The sequence below is a fragment of the Triturus cristatus genome, chromosome 6, assembly GCF_964204655.1.
Source record: "Triturus cristatus chromosome 6, aTriCri1.1, whole genome shotgun sequence".
In the NCBI taxonomy this organism is placed as follows: Eukaryota; Metazoa; Chordata; class Amphibia; order Caudata; family Salamandridae; genus Triturus; species Triturus cristatus.
The window spans coordinates 563,058,098-563,076,885 of NC_140589.1; the positions used below are offsets into that span (position 1 = coordinate 563,058,098).

An 18,788-nucleotide genomic window follows, 5' to 3' on the forward strand; every position below is an offset into this window, starting at 1 on the left:
CAAAGGCAACCCCATTTCCAAATCGGGTATCGCCAGATGGATAGTCAATTGTATCCAAATATGTTACCAAAAAGCTAAACGTACTCTTACCGTTCCCCCTAGGGCGCACTCCACGCGTAAAATAAGGGCCTCTATGGCATTCTTAGGGAACATCCCCTTAGAAGACATTTGCAAAGCAGCCACATGGTCTACTTCTACTACACACACCTTCACTAAGCATTACTGTGTTGATGTGCAATCCAAACAACAAGCTTCAGTAGGCCAAGTTGTCCTAAAAACTCTATTCCAAACTGCTGCAACTGATACAGGTGACCACCGCTATGGGACACACTGCTATATAGTCTATCCTTAGTGTGTGATCTGCAGCTCATATGCCTCGAACGGAATATGCTACTTACCAGTATGCATCTGTTCTTAGCATGTAGAGCTGCAGAGCCACACACGCCCACCCGCCTCCCCGGGACCTGTATCTGTTCCAGCATTTGTCTTAATTAGACACTACACATGGACATCCTTTCTCTTTACTTCTTACACACTCCATTTCCCATCATGGCGAAAAACAATCTGAGGATGGAGTGGATGCCCAGGGGAGGAGTCACCAATCTCGTGACCAAAGACTTCTTCCGAAGACAACAACAACCTGCAATCATCCGAGCCCAACACCAGATGGCGATCTTATCCTTAGTGTGTGGCTATGCAGCTCTACATGCCAAGAACAGATGCATACTGGTAAGTAGCATATTCCTTTAAGTCATCGTTCTTTAGTAAATAGTTGAGATAGGCTATTAGTGTGGCTGGTGTAAATCCAATGTGTTGTACAACATTGCAATGCGTGAAAAAAGCACACATTGTTTACCACGCATGTCTTTACCATGCATTAAAATCCTGTTTATGGTAGATATTAAGATATACATTTATATATGTATATACCCACATACACACACATTATATATAGAGTTTTTAAGGGGAGACCTCCCCAAAATCGATTTTTTTATTTACCCTTACCCTACAAAGCCCTTACCACCCAATACCCTTACCATCCGCTAACCCCTAAAAATATTCACAAATATCAGGGGGTAGTAGTGGTATGGTTTTCGCGCTGCTTAAAAACAATAGTATACTGTGGGTGTATTTTAAGAACAATAATAACTTGGAATGAATGGTGCTATTGGGTTGAAAGCACCCTACTACTAAGGTGCTGTTTTCAAGTTCGGTCCTAGGACTCCAACTGTACGTAATATTAATAAAATAAGAAACCCAAGCACTCATACAATGTCATAACAGTATAAGACCCAAGCAGTCCGGATGTTGTAGATTATACAATCTTGTGTTCCCCTGTACATTCCACTTGTACATTCCACTTGTATACAGTCTTTCTTCAAAAACAGCAAACATGTTTCGTCACTGCATGACTTTTCTATGACCTTTCTGCCCCTCTTTCTCAGATTCTTTTTATTCCTTCCCTTGCCCAGCAGGGCTCTGCTTTGGGCATCTTAAAGGGTTATCTTTCTGCAATTTTACCATTTGTGCCGTTGCCTGACCAGCCATCCCTCTTCAAATCCTCTATTGAACATAGGTTGTTGAAATGTTTGCAATATGTTTCCACTTTCTCCCTTTATAATGCCTCAGTGGGACCTTGATCCCATCCTGATGTTATTGATGTGCGCTCCCTTTGAGCCCTTTCACAACTGTCCTCTTGGACTCCTTACCATCAAGACTGCTTTCTTGGTGACCATAACATCTGCCTGGAGGGTCAGTGAGCCTCAGGCTTTGTCACTCAAGCCTCCATACCTGAGCATCTAAACTAGACAAGCTGGTTCTCCGAACTAGAGCTTCCTTTCTTCTGAAAGTTGTCACTTCCTTTTATGTAGGCCAGTCCATCACTGTGGCCTACTATTTGTGCTCCGCCACATCCTTCTAAGGAAGAGGAGCAACTTCCCTGAATGGACCCAAAAAGAGGATTGTCGTTCTACCTTGACCGCATGAAAGAGTCCTGGGTGGACAACCAACTTTTCGTGGGGTATGTCTGAGCGAAGAAGGGAAAGGCTGACAGCAGACAATCTCCTGATGAATTGTGCTTGACTTTAAAATTGCTTTGCTTTGTCCATGAAGCAACCATCTGAGGGTTTGCATGCTCATTCCGCCAGAGCCAAGGCTGGACCAATGCGTTAGCATGCGGAGTCCTAGTCCTGGACATCTGCCAGCCAGCCACGTGGACCTCTCCGTACATGTTCATAAAACACTACTGCCTGAACAGCCAGGTCCGCCAGGACAGGCACTTTGCCCGTTCGGTCCTGCAGGAATTTTTGTTGTGAAATAGTTTAACAGACCCACTTCCCGTGAGGTATTACGTGGGTATCTATTCTAAGGTAAAGAATCTGTGGCTTGAATTCTCTATCAGATGAACAGATTACTTACCTTCGGTAACGCCTTACCGGGTAGAGATTCTGTTTAGCCACAGATTCCTTACAGACCCATCCATCCTCCCTGCTCTGCGAACAGATTTCTCGGGACAGATCGTATAGAAAGTCGCAAAAAGTTACTATTGTAGGTGTGCTGGGGTTGCACCTATATAGGCTCCTCACGTCACTTCGGTGCAGACAACGCCACACAGAGCCGATCGATGCCACCTACCGGCACACAGGGGTACTGCTCATTAGAATTTTCCAGATCCAGCCTGACACCTGGGGATAATTCTAAGGCAAGGAATCTACGGCTAGATAGTCTCTACCAGATGTCATGGTTCTGGCAAGTGAGGGCAGGAGTTTAGGTGTATTGTGGTCTCGACGGGTGAAAGGACCACAAGGATCCTTTACAGATCTGATCCTTGGCCTCGGGAGCTATTAGGGAGTTTCCTATTTTGTCATCTGCCATGTTTTTTTTTTTATTTAAACTTTATTTTTCCATATAAATCTTACAAAAGAATCAAAGTTACATATTCGTACATCATCCGTGGTCATCAAATGCCGCAACGTACCGAGATTGTGTCTTATACTATGCACAAGTGTATTTAACCAGTTACCATATAAAAATAGGCATTAGCAATAATATTCGTACTGTGTGCAAGGGTCCCTCTGGCTAATCCCACCCATTGTGGAACAACAAGGAAGCATCATCAGAGCATTACCTCTTCCTGCAATCCCCATGTAATTGCATTATTTGCTGATTTACATACATAAAAATCCAAACAGTGTAAACGTGTTCACCCTATCCCCTCAGAGGTTATGCCACATTCTAGAGAGGAGTCCGATTCCTGCCTGAGCGTCTCAACATAGGACTTGTAAGGCCCCTAGATATCTTTGGGGGGGCGATGTGCTAGGCATCTGACTTGCATAAAGCTCACTGTTCACATTGCAATAGGCAAGACTGCGCAACCAACCCTGTACATCCGGGGAAGCCTTCCGCCCCCAGTAGATGGCTACTACTCTCTTGGCTAATAAGAGGCCAAGCAACACAAACCTGCGGACTTTTTTTGGGATTGAAAATGTATATCCTAATAGTGCCACTTCCAGAATTGGGGCCATGGGAATGTGTAATATCAGGCTTAACGTGTAGTGAACCTGTTCCCAATAAGTGTGCAGGTTAGGGCATGTCCAGGATAGGTGAGCGAAGTCTGCATGCGGCGGGGAACATTTGTGACATGTAGCGGCCTGGTTAGGTCTATTTTGTGTGATGGGGCTGGGGTGAAATAAATACGGCACAGAAATGTGAAATGCAGCAGTTTGTGCCTGCTATTCGGGAAGACGTCATGCGTAACCGAGCAACTGTAAGCCCATTGTTAGTCAGTGATGGTAGTTCCCAAGTCTTTCTCCCATGCACTACGAATTTTATCGTCACGTACAGGCTTCCGTAGGGAACATGCCTTACAAAGCTTGGAGATCAGGTGCGAGCTATTCGCACTATCTATTATCAACGTCAGTGGGGAAAAGGAAGCTGGCTCGAGTGGGAATGTCGGAAAAGTGGCTCGAAGTGCGGAACGGAGATGGCCCATGACAAAGCTGTCCATAACGCTACCAGAGGTAATTCCAGTGTCTTCTGAGGGGGAGAAAATTTGGCCGTCCGGATATAGGTCGCCCAACCTCTTCAAAACAGCCTTTTGTCAGTTATGGGGAGTAAACACAATTTATGCCACGCCCAGCACGTGGTGGATATGGTCTGTATGTCCTGTGGATCTCTAGGGAATCCTGTGGGGAGGAGCGTCGATAGGCGCTCTGGAAGTACACGGTCTGCCTCTGGTTTCAAATAGGGAATTCTGGCATCCGGGTGATATCAGGCAAAGGCGTAGCTGCATTGTGCCACTAAATAGTAAAGCTGGAAGTCTGAAACGCCATAACCCCCTCTTATATATGGTAATGTAAGGACAGCCCAACGAACTCGTGCCTGCCCACCACCCCGAGCCAAGTGGCTGAGAAGGGAATTAAGTGTGTCAAAAAATTGGTTGTTGAGTGGTATAGGTATGTTATTGAAATAATAGAGAAACTTAGGAAGAACGATCATCTTTATTATGGCCACACGTCAAGCCAGTGACAGGGGGAGTCGAAGCCATTTCTCCATTTGAGTGGTTAAGGTGTCAGCCGTTCGCCCATAATTGAGGCTCAATATTTGAGTTGTGACCAGGTGTATATGTATGCTTAGATATCTCACTCAGTCAGTGCACCATTCTAAGGGGGACTCAAGAGTCCAAGGTTTCGTACTGTTCGTTAATGGCAATATGACTGATTTGTGCCAATTAATGCCCAATACAGAAAAACTGCCAAATCTAATAATTTCCCTGATCAATTCGTGTAGGTTATCTTTTGGATGTCTGACATAAAGTATTGTATCATCCACGTACAGTGATATCAAAAGGGGGCCAGTTTTGAATTGCAGTCCTCTGCGTAAATGCTTTTCTTGGAAGTGTCGAACTAGCGGGTCCATCGCCAATATAAACAATAATGGGGAAAGAGGGCATCCCTGCCTTGAACCACGTGTAAGCTGGAAAGGAGTGGATAGTGTGCTATTTAAGTGCAAACAGGCAGTAGGTTTAGTATACAGTAAAGTTGTTGTGGCGATAAAGCCCATGGGCATTCCCATGCAGCGCATTATGGAGAGGAAAAAGGGCCATTCCAAGGAATCAAACGCCTTCTCTGTGTCTAATAATACAGCGGCCGCTGGCTTGTCGGGGTTAATCCTATGAATGACCGAGAACAACGTGCGGAGATTAGAGGTAGAGCGATGGGGCACAAAACAATTGTGCCGGGAAGATTATAAATTCCATCATTTGGGACAACCTGGTTGATAGGACCTTTGCCAATATTTTATAGTCCAAATTTAGGGGGGATAGCGGGCGATAAGAACCACATTGTGTGGGGTCCTTGCCCGGCTTGGGAAGTAAAATTATAACAGCCTCTCGGAGATGGGGGGGGGGGGGGGGAGAATCTGCTTTTCTAAAGGTTCAGCGTATACTTCAATTAGTTTAGGGGCAAATATGTCTTTATATGTTTTGTAGAATTCCCCCGTAAACCCGTCAAGTCCGGGCGCCGAGGAGCCTAGAAGAGTATCAATGACTAGCAGCACATCTGCGACCGATATGGGTTCAGAGATGAAATCCTGCATGTGTTTTTCCAGATAGACGAATGCAATTTCGTTTAGATAGTGTTCTTGCGCAACAATCATCTCCAAGAGTGGACTTGTATAATGTTGTAAAAAAATTCTAAAATACTACCCTGAATGTCTTTAGTAGAGGTGAGGATCCGAGAATCGGGAGTAGTCAATGCGGTAATATAGGATTTGTGGTAAGGTGGCCTTAACAATTGAGCCAGGACCCTCCCCGGGCGTTCCCCCTCCCTGTAGCGCCTAGCTTTCTAGTATGTTCCCAGGTATAAAATTTCCCTATCCGCTGTTTCCCTGTATTCCTCCAATAGAACTGCTTGTCTATTCCCATTCACTGGTGGGGCTTGATGTGTGAATGCCGCATCTAGCGTCTGTAGGTCTCTCTCTCTCAAGTTGCGTTAACGTGCGGCCTAGGTCTTTAATTACCCCGGCGTGTTTAGCAATCGCCCCTGAGTACCGCTTTGAAGCCCTCCCACAGCACAGCCCATGTGTCCACCGAACATGCGTTTAACGTGAAATAGTCCTCAATAGCCGCTAGGATTCCAGCTCTTAAGACTTCATCTTGTAAGGCGCGGCTAGGAAACCACCACTGTTGCTCAAAACCCTCAGGGTGGGGGAACAAGAGGAGCATCTTACCTGGGGAGTGGTCAGAATATGTTCTGGGGAGTGTTTCAATTAATGAACACCAGCCAGATATATCTGGTGATGTAAGCCAAAAATCGATCCTCGTCCATGTGTTGTACTGACAGAAATAATGTGTGTATTCTGTAGTGGAGGGATTCAGTTTCCGCCTAACATCCAGTAGGGTGTATCGGCTGCAAAGCTCAAGGAGAGCCTGGCGTGCCCTTGGTTTAGAGTCATGCGCCGTTGAGGTGCTGTCTGCAATGGGGTCAGGGAGCAGATTGAAGTCTCCGCCCATGATCATAGAAGGCGGATCTAATTTACTCAACTGCATCGACAGTGTGAAAGAAGTCTCGATCATCCGAGTTGGGGGCGTATATGCATACTAATGTGATGTCCCTACCATAGATAGACCCCGATACTGCTAGATACCTTCCCTCGTTGTCTAGGAGAGTGGATCTGTGGCAGAACGGAACCCTGTTGTGTATCAAAATAGCTGTACTCCTAGCATAGTTGCTGTAGTTTGCGAAGTATCTATGAGGACCCCAATTAGTTCCGAAGTGCGCCCTGTCTGACTTGGGAAGATGCGTTTCCTGTAAGTAAGCAATATCTACCTTGTGTCTCAATAGATAATGAAGGACCTGTCATTTAAACCCCTCACATTCCACTAGAGTAGGGTGAGGGTCGAAGGACCCTCCACGTTACCAAACTTGGCCATCTTATTGACAAAGCATCTCAAATAAAACAGACAATCCATAATTATCGGTAGTGATCATCCATGGGAACGTTAAGTGTACGACACACAAATGATAAATGAAAACCTTTGCCCACCAACCTCCCCCCACCCGGCCATTCCCCCTCGAAGGTAAGGCCACCTCCCCAATAATAGTGAACATAAAGTACCAAAGAGTTGTATGTTGAATCAACATTTCAATAAAACAGTACCCCAAATTGAACAGAACCATTTCCAAAGGATACACCATGGGGGGCAGCAACGCCCCGGCCTGGCTCCAGCATAATGCAAAATCAGTGTAAATGAACTAGTGTGTTCCTCCATCCATTCGACTATAATGAATACTGTTCAAAATGTCATCCCGTGCCAGCACTGTAAAAGAGCTCCGCACTCTTGTCTGAACCACTGTGTGGTGGAGAAGAGCCAGATCCCGGTCCGACCGTGGTATTGTTCTTTTGCTTGTAAAGTCGACAGAATTCCTGAGCTTCCGTTGGGTTTTTGAAGATGCGGGCCCTACCATCCACATCCACCTTTAGTCTGTCCGGATACAGCATACCATAGCGAAGACCTAGATTCCTCAAAGTAGCCTTGACACCATTGAATTTCCGTCTCGCCTCTTGGACCATGGTAGTGAAATCTGGATAGAAAGACAGTTTGGAACCCTGCCAATCCACGTCTCCTTTCTCCCTCGCCAGCCGAAGTATAGTGTCTCTGTCTCAGAAATTCAGAACACGCGCCACAATGGGTCTAGGAGGGAGACAGGGGTTAGGTCGAGGGCCTAGTTATCTATGTGCCCGCTCTATCACAAAGCCACTAGTGGAAGCCTCCTTGCCAAATAGGTCTAGTAGTAAAGTTTCAACAAACCGATCCATGCGGCCAGTGGGAGTCGATTCTGGGACCCCAAGAATGCGGATGTTATTCCGGCGACTGGGAGCCTCCAAATCTTCGTTCTTGACAGCGACCTCCTTCAGGATGCGTTCCATGCGGTCAAGTCGCTTGACAGATTGAGCAGTCCCATCCTCAATGTCAGAGATGAGCGCCTCCGCCACATCCAGTCGCCTGTCGTGTACTTGGACTTTGGCACCCAGGCTGGCAAGGGATTTATCAAGAGTTAAATCAGCTATCTAATGCCTTAAAGCCAGCGTGCATTTCTTGCAGCAGGGAATTGGTGTGATCTCCTGGTCCGCCCTCGGAGCCCAGGTTCTGCGCCACCTCCGCCATGTTCGAGCCGCGAGGAGGGTTAATGTCTGTAACTTTCTCAAAGGGTAGCGTTCTTTGTCTGGGATCCTTGCGACCCATGCCGCGAAGAGCAGAGCGATCGCAGTCAGCAGGAAACACAAGCAGGGAGGTCTGAGAGATAGCGCTCCAGTGATACTTGTAGGTCAACCGGAGATCAACTAGACCGCGTGCATGCCACGTGCAGGACTAATGGGGAACATCCATCTCAGCCGGCCAGCCCTCCGAACGGTTTGTAAGGTGGGCATCAAATGTAACGAGGAATGGCAATGTCATCCGCCATCTTTGGTTGGGTGAAAATTTAAATTCTACATCAAATCAGGCGTAATGCAAATTAGTGGTGCCTAAGCTTAGCACCGGTAAGGTTTTCCTCCTATAGGATGATCTCTGTGTGGGTCATTCTGCAGCAGGAAATGGCCTGCCATCTTCCTGACTCTCTACAGGTTTAAGGTCTCCAGGTAGAAGGATGTGTGTAGGGCAACAAAAAAGACGATTTGAAGTTTGGAAATGAAGAGCACAATACAAGTAGAAATTGGAATTCAGTATCAGTGTAGTCTTGGCGAGCTTTGGTTGACATTGATCTTTTGTAGGCCTTAGCTAGACCTCCTTCAGTCTTGTTGGGCAAATTCTGTAAACTAGTTTATAATCTTGGGTATGGCTTTATGAAGAATAGACGTGTAGTGTATTGATGTAGCCTGGTTGCTGGAGTTTCTGAGGAGTAATCGATCAGGAGCAGTCTGGTAGCAGATAATGGATTTTGAGGGTGATTATGTTTGTTGTTATGGTCAGCAGAATACAGGAGTGGAGATTTGAGTGTGATTGGAAGTTCTGGTGGAATAGAGAATGGGCTGGTTATATTTGCATTGTACCTCTTCATGAATTGATGTGCTGTGCATTATTCCACCATCTAGTGATTGGGTCGGGTATTGTCTGTTTTCTTCTTATACTTTCTTTTTTTGTGTGAGCTTCGTTGTTGACCATTTGATGTTTTATCCCTTCTCGATAATGTCAGACATACACCCAAGAATCCCCATTTGTGTATCGGAAGCCAGTGTTGTTCCCTGAGGTGTGGTGTGATGTGAGTTCCGTGTGAGTGGTTGAGGATGAGTCTGGCTGGTGAGTTCTGGATGGTTTGTAGTCTTCTGGTGTGTTACTTGGTGGTCACTGCGTAGAGGGTGTTACTGTAGTCCAACTTGCTAGTGACTAAGACACGAGGTGGTTTTTCTAGTATTGCTTGGAAACCATTTGAAGATGTTCCTCAGCATCTTCAGGCTGTGGAAGGAGGATGCAAAGATTTTGTTGTTGTGCAGTCATGTGCAGTTTGCTGTTGATTTTGATTCAGAGCTTCCTAGCATGGGTGATGGGTGTTAACCGAGTTCAGCCAGCCACCAGTTGGAGTCCCATGGTGAGGTGTTCTTGAAGATCACTATATTCTTAGCATGTTTTAGCTGCAGATGCGCATGCTATGCACATTCCTGCCATCTATTTTTAGGCCCAGAATTTACAACTTGTTTTTCTTGAAGAATTCTTTGTTGCCTCTTTGATGTCGAGATTCCACCTCTGAATGCGCATGCTCAACTGCTCCATTGTTACACTGATTATTTTTTTCCCGCTATTGGGCTTGGACGGATTGCACTGCAGCTCCGTGCAACTATGGCCACAACGGAACGGAATCGAACAACGACAGTGTGAAGTTATCGTCAATGAATCTGGCAAACTCTTCAGAACTTCCATCGAGGCGGCTGCCTCGAACACACCTCTTCCTCTGTGCTGCTAAGAATGTTTGGCTCTGGGTAAAGAAAGGCACTCAAGTGGCAAATCAATGTTTGTACTTTTACCTTCCTCAAAGGCTAATGAAGATGAGTGAATTATCCCCCTAGCTGTTCTCTAACTCTGGTGGCACTATTCACTCCTCTTTGGGAAGAGGTACTGGAGGTTTTCATTCCATTACTCCTCTCACCCACCAATGTATGGATCCTTTTGATTGTGAGGAATTACTGTTGTCTATCTCCTTCAAGCCTGCTGTGTCAAGGTACTCCTCTGTGCCGCTCACTGTGTCAAGAATATGTGCACGGAAATAGAGGCTTTTTTTAGGCTCAATAGTGCCATCCTCACAAAAGGAAAAGACACAATTGATGGACGTAATGCAGAACCGATCAAAACATTCACCCCCAGTCAAGAGATCTGGGTTAAATCCATCATTCTTTTGCTCACCATGCCACCCCAGTTTAGACCTGGTCATATGCAATTCAGTCTTGACCCTGTGCCTCATGGGAACAGTCCTGCCCGAAATGCCAAGCCAGGTCCTCCCTGGACCGGAAACGAGCATCCTAGGACCGGTTTCGGGGTTTCACCCTTCTTCGGCCAGGATAGCTTGATTCCAGTGGCACAGTGAGCCCAGGACCCACGTCTGGGCATACCTGGCGAACTTAGGGTGAGAAAGCCAGATCAGTTGACTGGGGGTGAGTGCTTGCAATGTTCAACACTCTGTCCATCATCCCCTTTGGTTTTGCTTTGTTCGCCCTAAGTTGCCAGGGTATGCCCAGACGTGGGTCCCTTGCTCACTTTGCCACTGGATTCAAGCAAGCCTGGCTGATGATGGCTGATTAGCCAGAAACCGGTCCCAATATGCTTGTTACCGGTCCAGGGGAAGACATGGCTTGTCAGTTTGGGCTGGACTGTTCCCATGAGGCACAGGGTCAGACTGATTTGCATATGGCCTTGTCTGAACTGGGGTGGCGGAGTGAGCTAAAGAATGATGGATTAAACCCAGATCAGTTGACTGGGGGTGAGTGCTTGCAATGTTCAACACTCTGTCCATCATCCCCTTTGGTTTTGCTTTATCCTCACAAAAGGGGCAGTGTTAATTCATCCATTGTTATTTGTGAAAAATTTGGAGGTAGGTCCGGGGTAAAGGAATTTGGAGTTGTAGGCTAAAATTAAGTTGGTGTTCTTAAGGTGATTCAGAGAGTACCACAATTAACGCAATCAGTAGTGTGGATGATAGGTGGCCTTGATTGAATCACTAGTAGGTGCCAACAAAATGTCAGCATTGGTATGCCATGAAAGGGAGTTAGTTGCCTGCTTCCTCCTCATGTGAAACTAGGGCATCTGGTGTGCATCAGAATCGAGGCTTCCATTATCAGATCACTGGAATGGAGAGAGTGAAGACACAGTCATCCTCAACAAAACTCTGCAGTTTAGAGAAGACGACTGATACATATTCTAGGCCAGAGCCAACATATTCGCTATCAATGCCACTAGAGCAGAAGACTCTGTCAGTGGGGTGATATCTAGTGAGGCCTTCGGAAGAGCTGTAAAGACATGATCTGGTTTCAAAGGCATATTGGGCAAACTGAGCGGGTCAGCTAGTGCTAGGCGACTGACCATCATCTGAAGTGTGACTAAAGGTCCTAATCTCTCCGTTGGGCTAGAAGGCACATTAGTTTGCAGCATGGGTTCTTTTAGGGCTGCTATTTGCTGTGGATTAAAGTATGGCCCTGGAATTCAGGGAGCATTGTTTCAAGAGTCTGAAATGTCTTCGAAGACGACAGCTTAATCTGGGATCATGACCTCCCCACTAATGGGAGCATCTATAAGCTGAGAACGATAGTGTGAGAGGCTGCCTTAATATATGGTGCTCACTTATGTAAGTGTAGCACCCTGCACTAATCCAGACAACCCTTATGGTTATTTTAGTGGTCTTAGACAACCATAGAAAGCTCTATAAGTGGTAGCTGTGGATTGCAGTCTTCGGGCTTAGTCCAGAAGGAGTACAAAACTGCGTCTTTTAACAGTACTTAATCTTATAGTATAGGTTATGTCAAAAAGAACCACACAGTGTAGTTATTAAAAAAAAAAATGTATTTATTATTAACACTCACTAACACAATGTATTATCTCCTACCTGGAGCTACAACACAATACACACAATACTTTGTCACTAGAATTTGTTAATAGCACAGATTAGACATTGGTCTCCAGGGGGACACCAAACCATATACTAAAATAGTGGAATGCGAGCCACAACCTATGTCAAGAATGGACCCAGAAGATGTAGAGGAGCAGGGGACGCAAGGAACCACCCAAGGTGAGTATCTAGGAACACCACGGAGGTCGTGTGCAGAGTGGGAATATGACAGTGTGCTCAATGTTAGTTAATAGGTAAGTCGCAGTTGCAATTTTAAAAAATGAGGACCCTTCTCAGTGGACCCTGAAGAAACCCCGTAGAAGATGGAAGGTTGAAGGGCCACCCCACCAGTGGATACCCCAGGAACCAGGGAAGCCCAGTGTATAGGTGTGGAGTGACGTTGGAAACCGCAGTAGACCACAATGGAGGACTATAGAAAAGATGCCGCTGGCGATGAAGGGGAAAGTGTCCGGGGGAACCCAAAGGGGGATTCAGGGTGAGATGTACCTGCAAGCAGATTGGACAGCGTCTATGCCACTCAGGAGTGACCAGGAGGCACAAACGACTAATGCCCACCGATGTTGGAAATGCTGGAGAGTTGACTTTGCCCTTGAAGTTTCAGCTGTACGGACCAGGCGACGCTGAGGAGGACCAGGAGCGGTGCACAAGCTGTCCAACGTCGGACAGACATCAAGAGTCAAGGGGTCAGTGTCTGGCAGGGGCACCAACAAGCCTTGGCAACGGCAACCAGTGTAGGTGAAGAAATAGGTGTGGTGTTGGGAGCAGCAAGGTCTAAGTGAGTCATCACGAGCAGGTAAGTTAGAGCAGGCCCCGAGCAAGCAGGGGTGCCCACTGGAGCCAAAGAAGACCCTCAAGAGGCCAAATGGGCTGAAGGCACAGGAGCTGCCAGAGGACCTCGAGCAGCTCAAAGGATGCAAGCCCACCTTGCAAAGGATGTGATGCAGGCGAAGATGTTGGTTGCATGAGATGCTTGTGGTTGGAGCTTCTTGGTGCCGAAAGATTCTGCAGGAGAGAGTCAACAAGCCTTAGCAACGACAAGTCGACACGGTGCACAGGGGTTCTGTTCCAGCAGTTCCGACGAGGGATACTGGCCTCAAACTTGGTTAGAAGACAGTGCAGGCCTCGTGGGAGTTGCAGAACCACCACCTATGTTAATGACCCTTTAAGAGTCTGAGGGAACCCAGGATCCGCAGACCGGTCGGCTGCGTTGTGGTGCCTGCAGATGGAAGGGAGTGACTCCGTCACTATAAGGTAGATTCCTTTGGGTATCTTGGATGTCCACATGCCCTGTGTAAAACCTGTATTGATCACAGGCACAGATGTTGTAGCAGACTTGCCAGATGTCGAGACCAGGAGCAGCAGCAGTAGTCTTTCCAGTTGCATTCTTGGTTCCCAACGCGAGGTCCAGAGTGCCCAGATGGTCGAAGCTGAAATGGTATGTGATCTGAATCTTGTCCCACAACAAATCTAGAGGCCCACTCACAGGTTAGTTTTTAAGTACCCTAAAGAAAGGGTCGGGATAATTCAGGGGTCCCTCCCAGAGTAGCGGCTGGAAAGTGGGGAGGATACTTCCATGTCCTGTGTCCAGTTTTGCGCCAGAACGGGAGCCAAGGGCTCCCTGAACTGGTTTGGACAGCAGTATGCAAGGAGGGCACCAAATGTATCCTTCAAGCAGTCGGAGTGGCGCTGGCAAGCGCATCCACCTTGTCACAATACACGAAGTGCTGCCTGGGAGGTGGTTTTACCTCTGTAAGAGGATACCTATTGTCCTGCCTTCCTCTGCTCGAGCTTGGCTCAGCAGCAGGAGGGCGTAATCGTGACTCTGGTCGGCAGCAGCCATAGTTTGCTGTCTGGGTCTAGAAGACTGGTACTGGGAGCACTGAAGGCCTCCCAGAGGAACATTAAAGTTCATGGAATCGTACCTCTCCCACGGTTTACGGTGTGGGAGGTATAATTCCTACATATTTGATACCAAACACAACAGGGTTCGTTACAGCCAGTTTAGAGATGGTCATTGCGTAATGACGCACGGCCACTCTATGCATCTTAATGGATGATGCACTTACAGCCCGGGAGAATGGACTTCGAAGATTGTATCGGTGTCCTGCTCCATGCAGGGGCACACTCACACTCAGAACCGAGCACCCTGTCTTCAGGATTGAAAGGCCTGCCTTAGGGGTGACTTATAGGCTTTAAGTGCAGTGACCTCAGATATAAGGAATCTTATATCTGTCATAAGTGGTGCTAGCACCAGCTTATACAGGCTGCAATGGCAGGCCTGTAGTCACAAACTGAGTGGTTTCTCATGGGTGGTATAATACATGCTGCAGCCCATGGGAACCCCGTGGTGTACCTATGCCCTAGGTACCTTAGTACCATGTACTAGGGACTTATCAGGGTACACCAGTAGCCAATTTGGAGTGTACCTAAGTACTCACTGTGTCCAATTTAGGGAAGAAGCACAGAGACTGGGGTCCTGATTTGCATAATCCCAGGCAGAGTAATCAGTAAAACATAATGACGCCAGCAAAAAGTCGGGGTGACCATGAAAGCAGATCCCACTTCCCTACAGATAGTTTTTTTCCTTTTGCTTCATCCTTCAGTGTATCTGATCAGGGCAACCTGGAGTGAAACAGACCTTGTTTCTAGTTTTCGGCCATTATTAAGTTTGGCATCACTCACCCTGATCGCTTCGGGTGCATATGGGAGCATGTTTGGCTCACCGGTTGGTACAGACATTGTATGGCTCTGTGACCAACATTTTAATTCTGGGCTGCGGCAACAAATGATGGTCGGAATGCTGAATGAATCAAACATTCACCCCCAGTTAGGAGATCTGGGTTAAATCCATGGTTCTATTGCTCACTACACCACCTCAGTGGCAGGTCTTGAGATAATGTTTTTAAATTAGGCACAAGCCATATGCTTTGAAAGTTAGTCTTTGGTGGCGACATCACTGCCACATTCTTAGGATATTGTTTTCTAAATTTGGAGGCGATGTTCAGTTATAACCAAAATGGGTAGGATCAGAACTCCTGATTGGCGTCTGAAGGAGCTGAAGAAAAGGAACAGACATCGTCAGACACCTAGCGGGGTGGAGCCACGATAAAAAAAAGTTGGACCAACTAGGGCTTTCTGGAGCTGTTGCAAGTTTTTCCGGAATCGTTCTGCCACCTGGGAGGATTTAAAAAGTGAGAATGCAGCGGGTAGAAATATCAGTCTGAAAGTACTGCATATATAAAGGTGAAATCAAGTATATCCTTATTACAGAAACATGCGCTTTCCCAAGCACCACCACAAACAGTTTGTCCTAGAGTACACCTCGTTTCTCAAAATGCCTTACCTCTGCATATCCAGGATAAGTTGAATTGTTTTTTTGTAAACGTTTTCAATAGTCGACAAAATAAAACAATTGCATTCATAATGAACTGTGCCTTCACTTGTACCTTATTGATCAATCTAAAATTTCAGTCACTCGATCACCAAAATCCCAAATACTATACTAACGTAAAGCATTGCATAGGCGAAATTGGCTTCCCTTAATTTCATGCTACCTATTTGAAAAGCAACTAAAGAGTTTCCGAATTGTGGTTAATGTGAGTGTGTGAGGGAATCAAGCTCAAATAACACTAGTTATATGTTTTCTTTTAAAGGCATTGTTCACAGTGACTTGAAACCAGCAAACTTTCTGATAGTGGACGGTATGCTTAAACTAATAGATTTTGGGATTGCTAATCAGTTGCAACCAGACGTTACCAGCATTGTTAAAGACTCTCAGGTAATGTATTATCGATGAAAATATAAAAAAAATGTTGCTGAATATTATAATTAATTTGAAGATTTTACAGGAGTTCATGAACATCAGTCGTGCAGTATGACTGACTTTAATGAGACAATTTTTACTAGAACACTTAATATAATGAAGGAAGTAGATTATATTTCTTTAGTAAAAAAACATTTCTTTATTTTATTGTTTACTGTAGGTCAGGGATATTTAAGCTACCTCCAGTCTAAGCAGGTTCTTGCCTTCTAGATAACTTTACAACCTTAACAAAAGCTCTGCAGAGTCCAACATGTAACGCATCTTTTGTGTTCTCGTACGTTATCGAATCATTATATGTACTGTGCAAAATAGACATGTTGCGCTCGTTCCTTTTGTCTAGAAGAAAATACTCTTGTCATCACCTGTAGTGGCTAGTCTAAAGGAACCTTGTCCTCAAGGCCATTTTTACAGGCTGGATTACGTGTTCTGGGGAACATTGAGACCCTTTTTGTGACTTGTCACTTATAGACATTATCCTTGTTCATTCTACCCAAGCTAAGGCAACATAATTTGTTCTCAATCAAAGAACTTTATTAACATTCATAAACATTAAAATATTGCCATGCGCATGTATGATCCTGCAACACTAACTGCAAAGAAATTAATTTCTGAAGCAAACAAACGAGCACCATCTCGGAACAGGCAACCTATTTTCATTTTTTTATCTTTTTATCTTTAATTGAAAATTCAACATGTTAAATTGAAAATGCATGGAATGGTAGGTCTGCTTCAACATTTACCTCTACTGCTTTTTAAAAGAGAAAAATCAGTGGACATAATTATACAGCCATATATGAGAAGCTTCAACTGCACTGTCACTTGAAAGCAGAGTAGAGCCATCACAGTCCCAGCATGCAGAGCCATGCCACTTACCATTTCAGTTTTTTCCACTCTATGAAGAGACCTGAATTGTGACTTTTTTCCATCTTCCTTCCTGTGGTGAAAAGGCTTTTATGCAACATGGACTAGCTTCACTCTGGTTGTATTCATTCTTTTTTTTATGAAGGCATTTTTTCCAGGGGTAAGGCAGCTTTTTTTACCCATCCATGATGGCATGTCACTACTCCCGCTCCCCCTCCCTCCTATTTCCTGAGACTGTTTCCTGTCAGAACTTTCTGCTCAAGATAAAAACCTACTACAGTTGACTCTTCTCTGGTGATTGCTTCTTGCAAAGATGTGTTTTATTTCCAGAGCATTTTGGGTTCTGGTGAATGAGACACTGTGAATATAGTTCTGTGCTTGGGCATTGCACAGCTGTTGCTTCAGCCTTTCTTGACCTAGCACAGTAAAAGTTCCAAGGGGAGCTCCTTCCTCTCTACCGAAGTCCTTTTCATTGTCCTCATTATGGAGTTCTTGTTGCTGTGATAACCAAGGTGCCTTGACAATGGAGATACCTCACTACTGAGGGTATTGGAGTTACAGAGGCCCTCTTAATGTTGACAATTGTCTGGACTTTACCACCCTTTCTATGCAGTTTTGTTTGCTCCAGACATACTCAATATCAAGCATAAGTGCTGTGATTATATATTGCATTTCGTGATTCTAGTCATCTGCTTTGTGTGGGTCTTTAGTCAAATGTAATTAATTCACAACTATTCAAGAAATCCCATCCCTAGGATTCTGTGTTTAGAGGTGGTGCAAAGATGAACATTTAACCTACCTCCCAAATGGTTTCTAACCTCAGGAGCTGTCCTGCATGGTGCTGATGTCCACTAAGACAGCTCAAGCTCATTACCTTCCTTCATCATTTATGTGGTATAACCTCACTGCAGGGTCCAGTAGTTGAGCTGAAGCCTATATCCATTCATGTATGGCTTCCATCCAATATCAAGGTTTTGTTTATTCAGTCATCAAAGAGTTATATGTATGTGTTTTTTTTACATATGTTTTTTTCACTCATCAAAGGTGTGTGTATTAAAAAAACAAGGTTACAGGGATGTTTTAGTTAGGTTAAAATTTTGCACACACAAAACCATAGAAATTCAGCAGTTCTAGTAACTAGAACTCATGCCCTAAGGTAACTATAACTTGTGCCCCCACCATACACAGTTTTCTCATCAATAATTTCACTGCAAATTTTGCAGTGATGTCATTGAAGATGTCATGAGTGATGTAACGTGGGGTAATTGGCAGTGTATGGTCAGTGCGTCGGGTATAATTACCTTAGGACAAAAGGTATAGTTACTTGAGATCAATAGAACTGCTACATTTCTCTGGTTCTTTGTGTGCAAAATCTAAACCCAACTATAACGTCCCTGTATCTGTTTTTTTTTTTTTTTTTGTGTGTATTTGTATGCCTCTTTTCAAACGTCCCTAAAACGTTTTCAGTACATTTCTACTTTTATTTAATGCTATTTCCCAACTAAAACGTTCTTGTAACTGTTTGTTTTTTTCAGTGAACTGCTAAAAAATTTTTAATGCTGTTTTCCAACTATAACATCGCTGTAACCTGGGTGTGCATTGCTATTAGCACATGGATCCGCGTCTCTAGATATACATACATCTTTTTTTTCTATAATAACTCCAAAACTACTGAACAGATGTACACCAAATTATAAAAAACATTCGTTCTTGACCAAGATCTAGCTTAATACCAAATTTGGTTTAATTCCGTTCAGCTGTAATAGTCTCTAAAATACCTATGGAAATTTCTCTGCTGCCACTTCATGGCTCACGCCAAGTTTTGAAACTTTTGTGAAGATTCGTCATATGGCGCCAAAGTTATTAGCAAAATTAAAAGTGGTTTTCCTATGGAACTACCACCTACTCGAGCCCTCCTGTAGGTTTTTTATATATATATATATATATATATATATATATATATATTGTAATTGCATTTATATAGCGCTTAC

General features: G+C 44.9%; 1 protein-coding gene across 2 annotated transcripts in view; it reads left to right on the forward strand.

Moving 5' to 3' along the window:
• Positions 1-18,788, forward strand: part of TTK (TTK protein kinase) — a 650,127-nt gene that overhangs the window by 331,309 nt on the left and 300,030 nt on the right. For both annotated transcript variants that reach the window (XM_085611007.1, XM_085611008.1), the window contains exon 17: positions 15,767-15,891. In XM_085611007.1, coding sequence (XP_085467133.1) covers positions 15,767-15,891 — 125 coding nt within the window. The remainder of the gene's footprint in view (positions 1-15,766; positions 15,892-18,788) is intronic.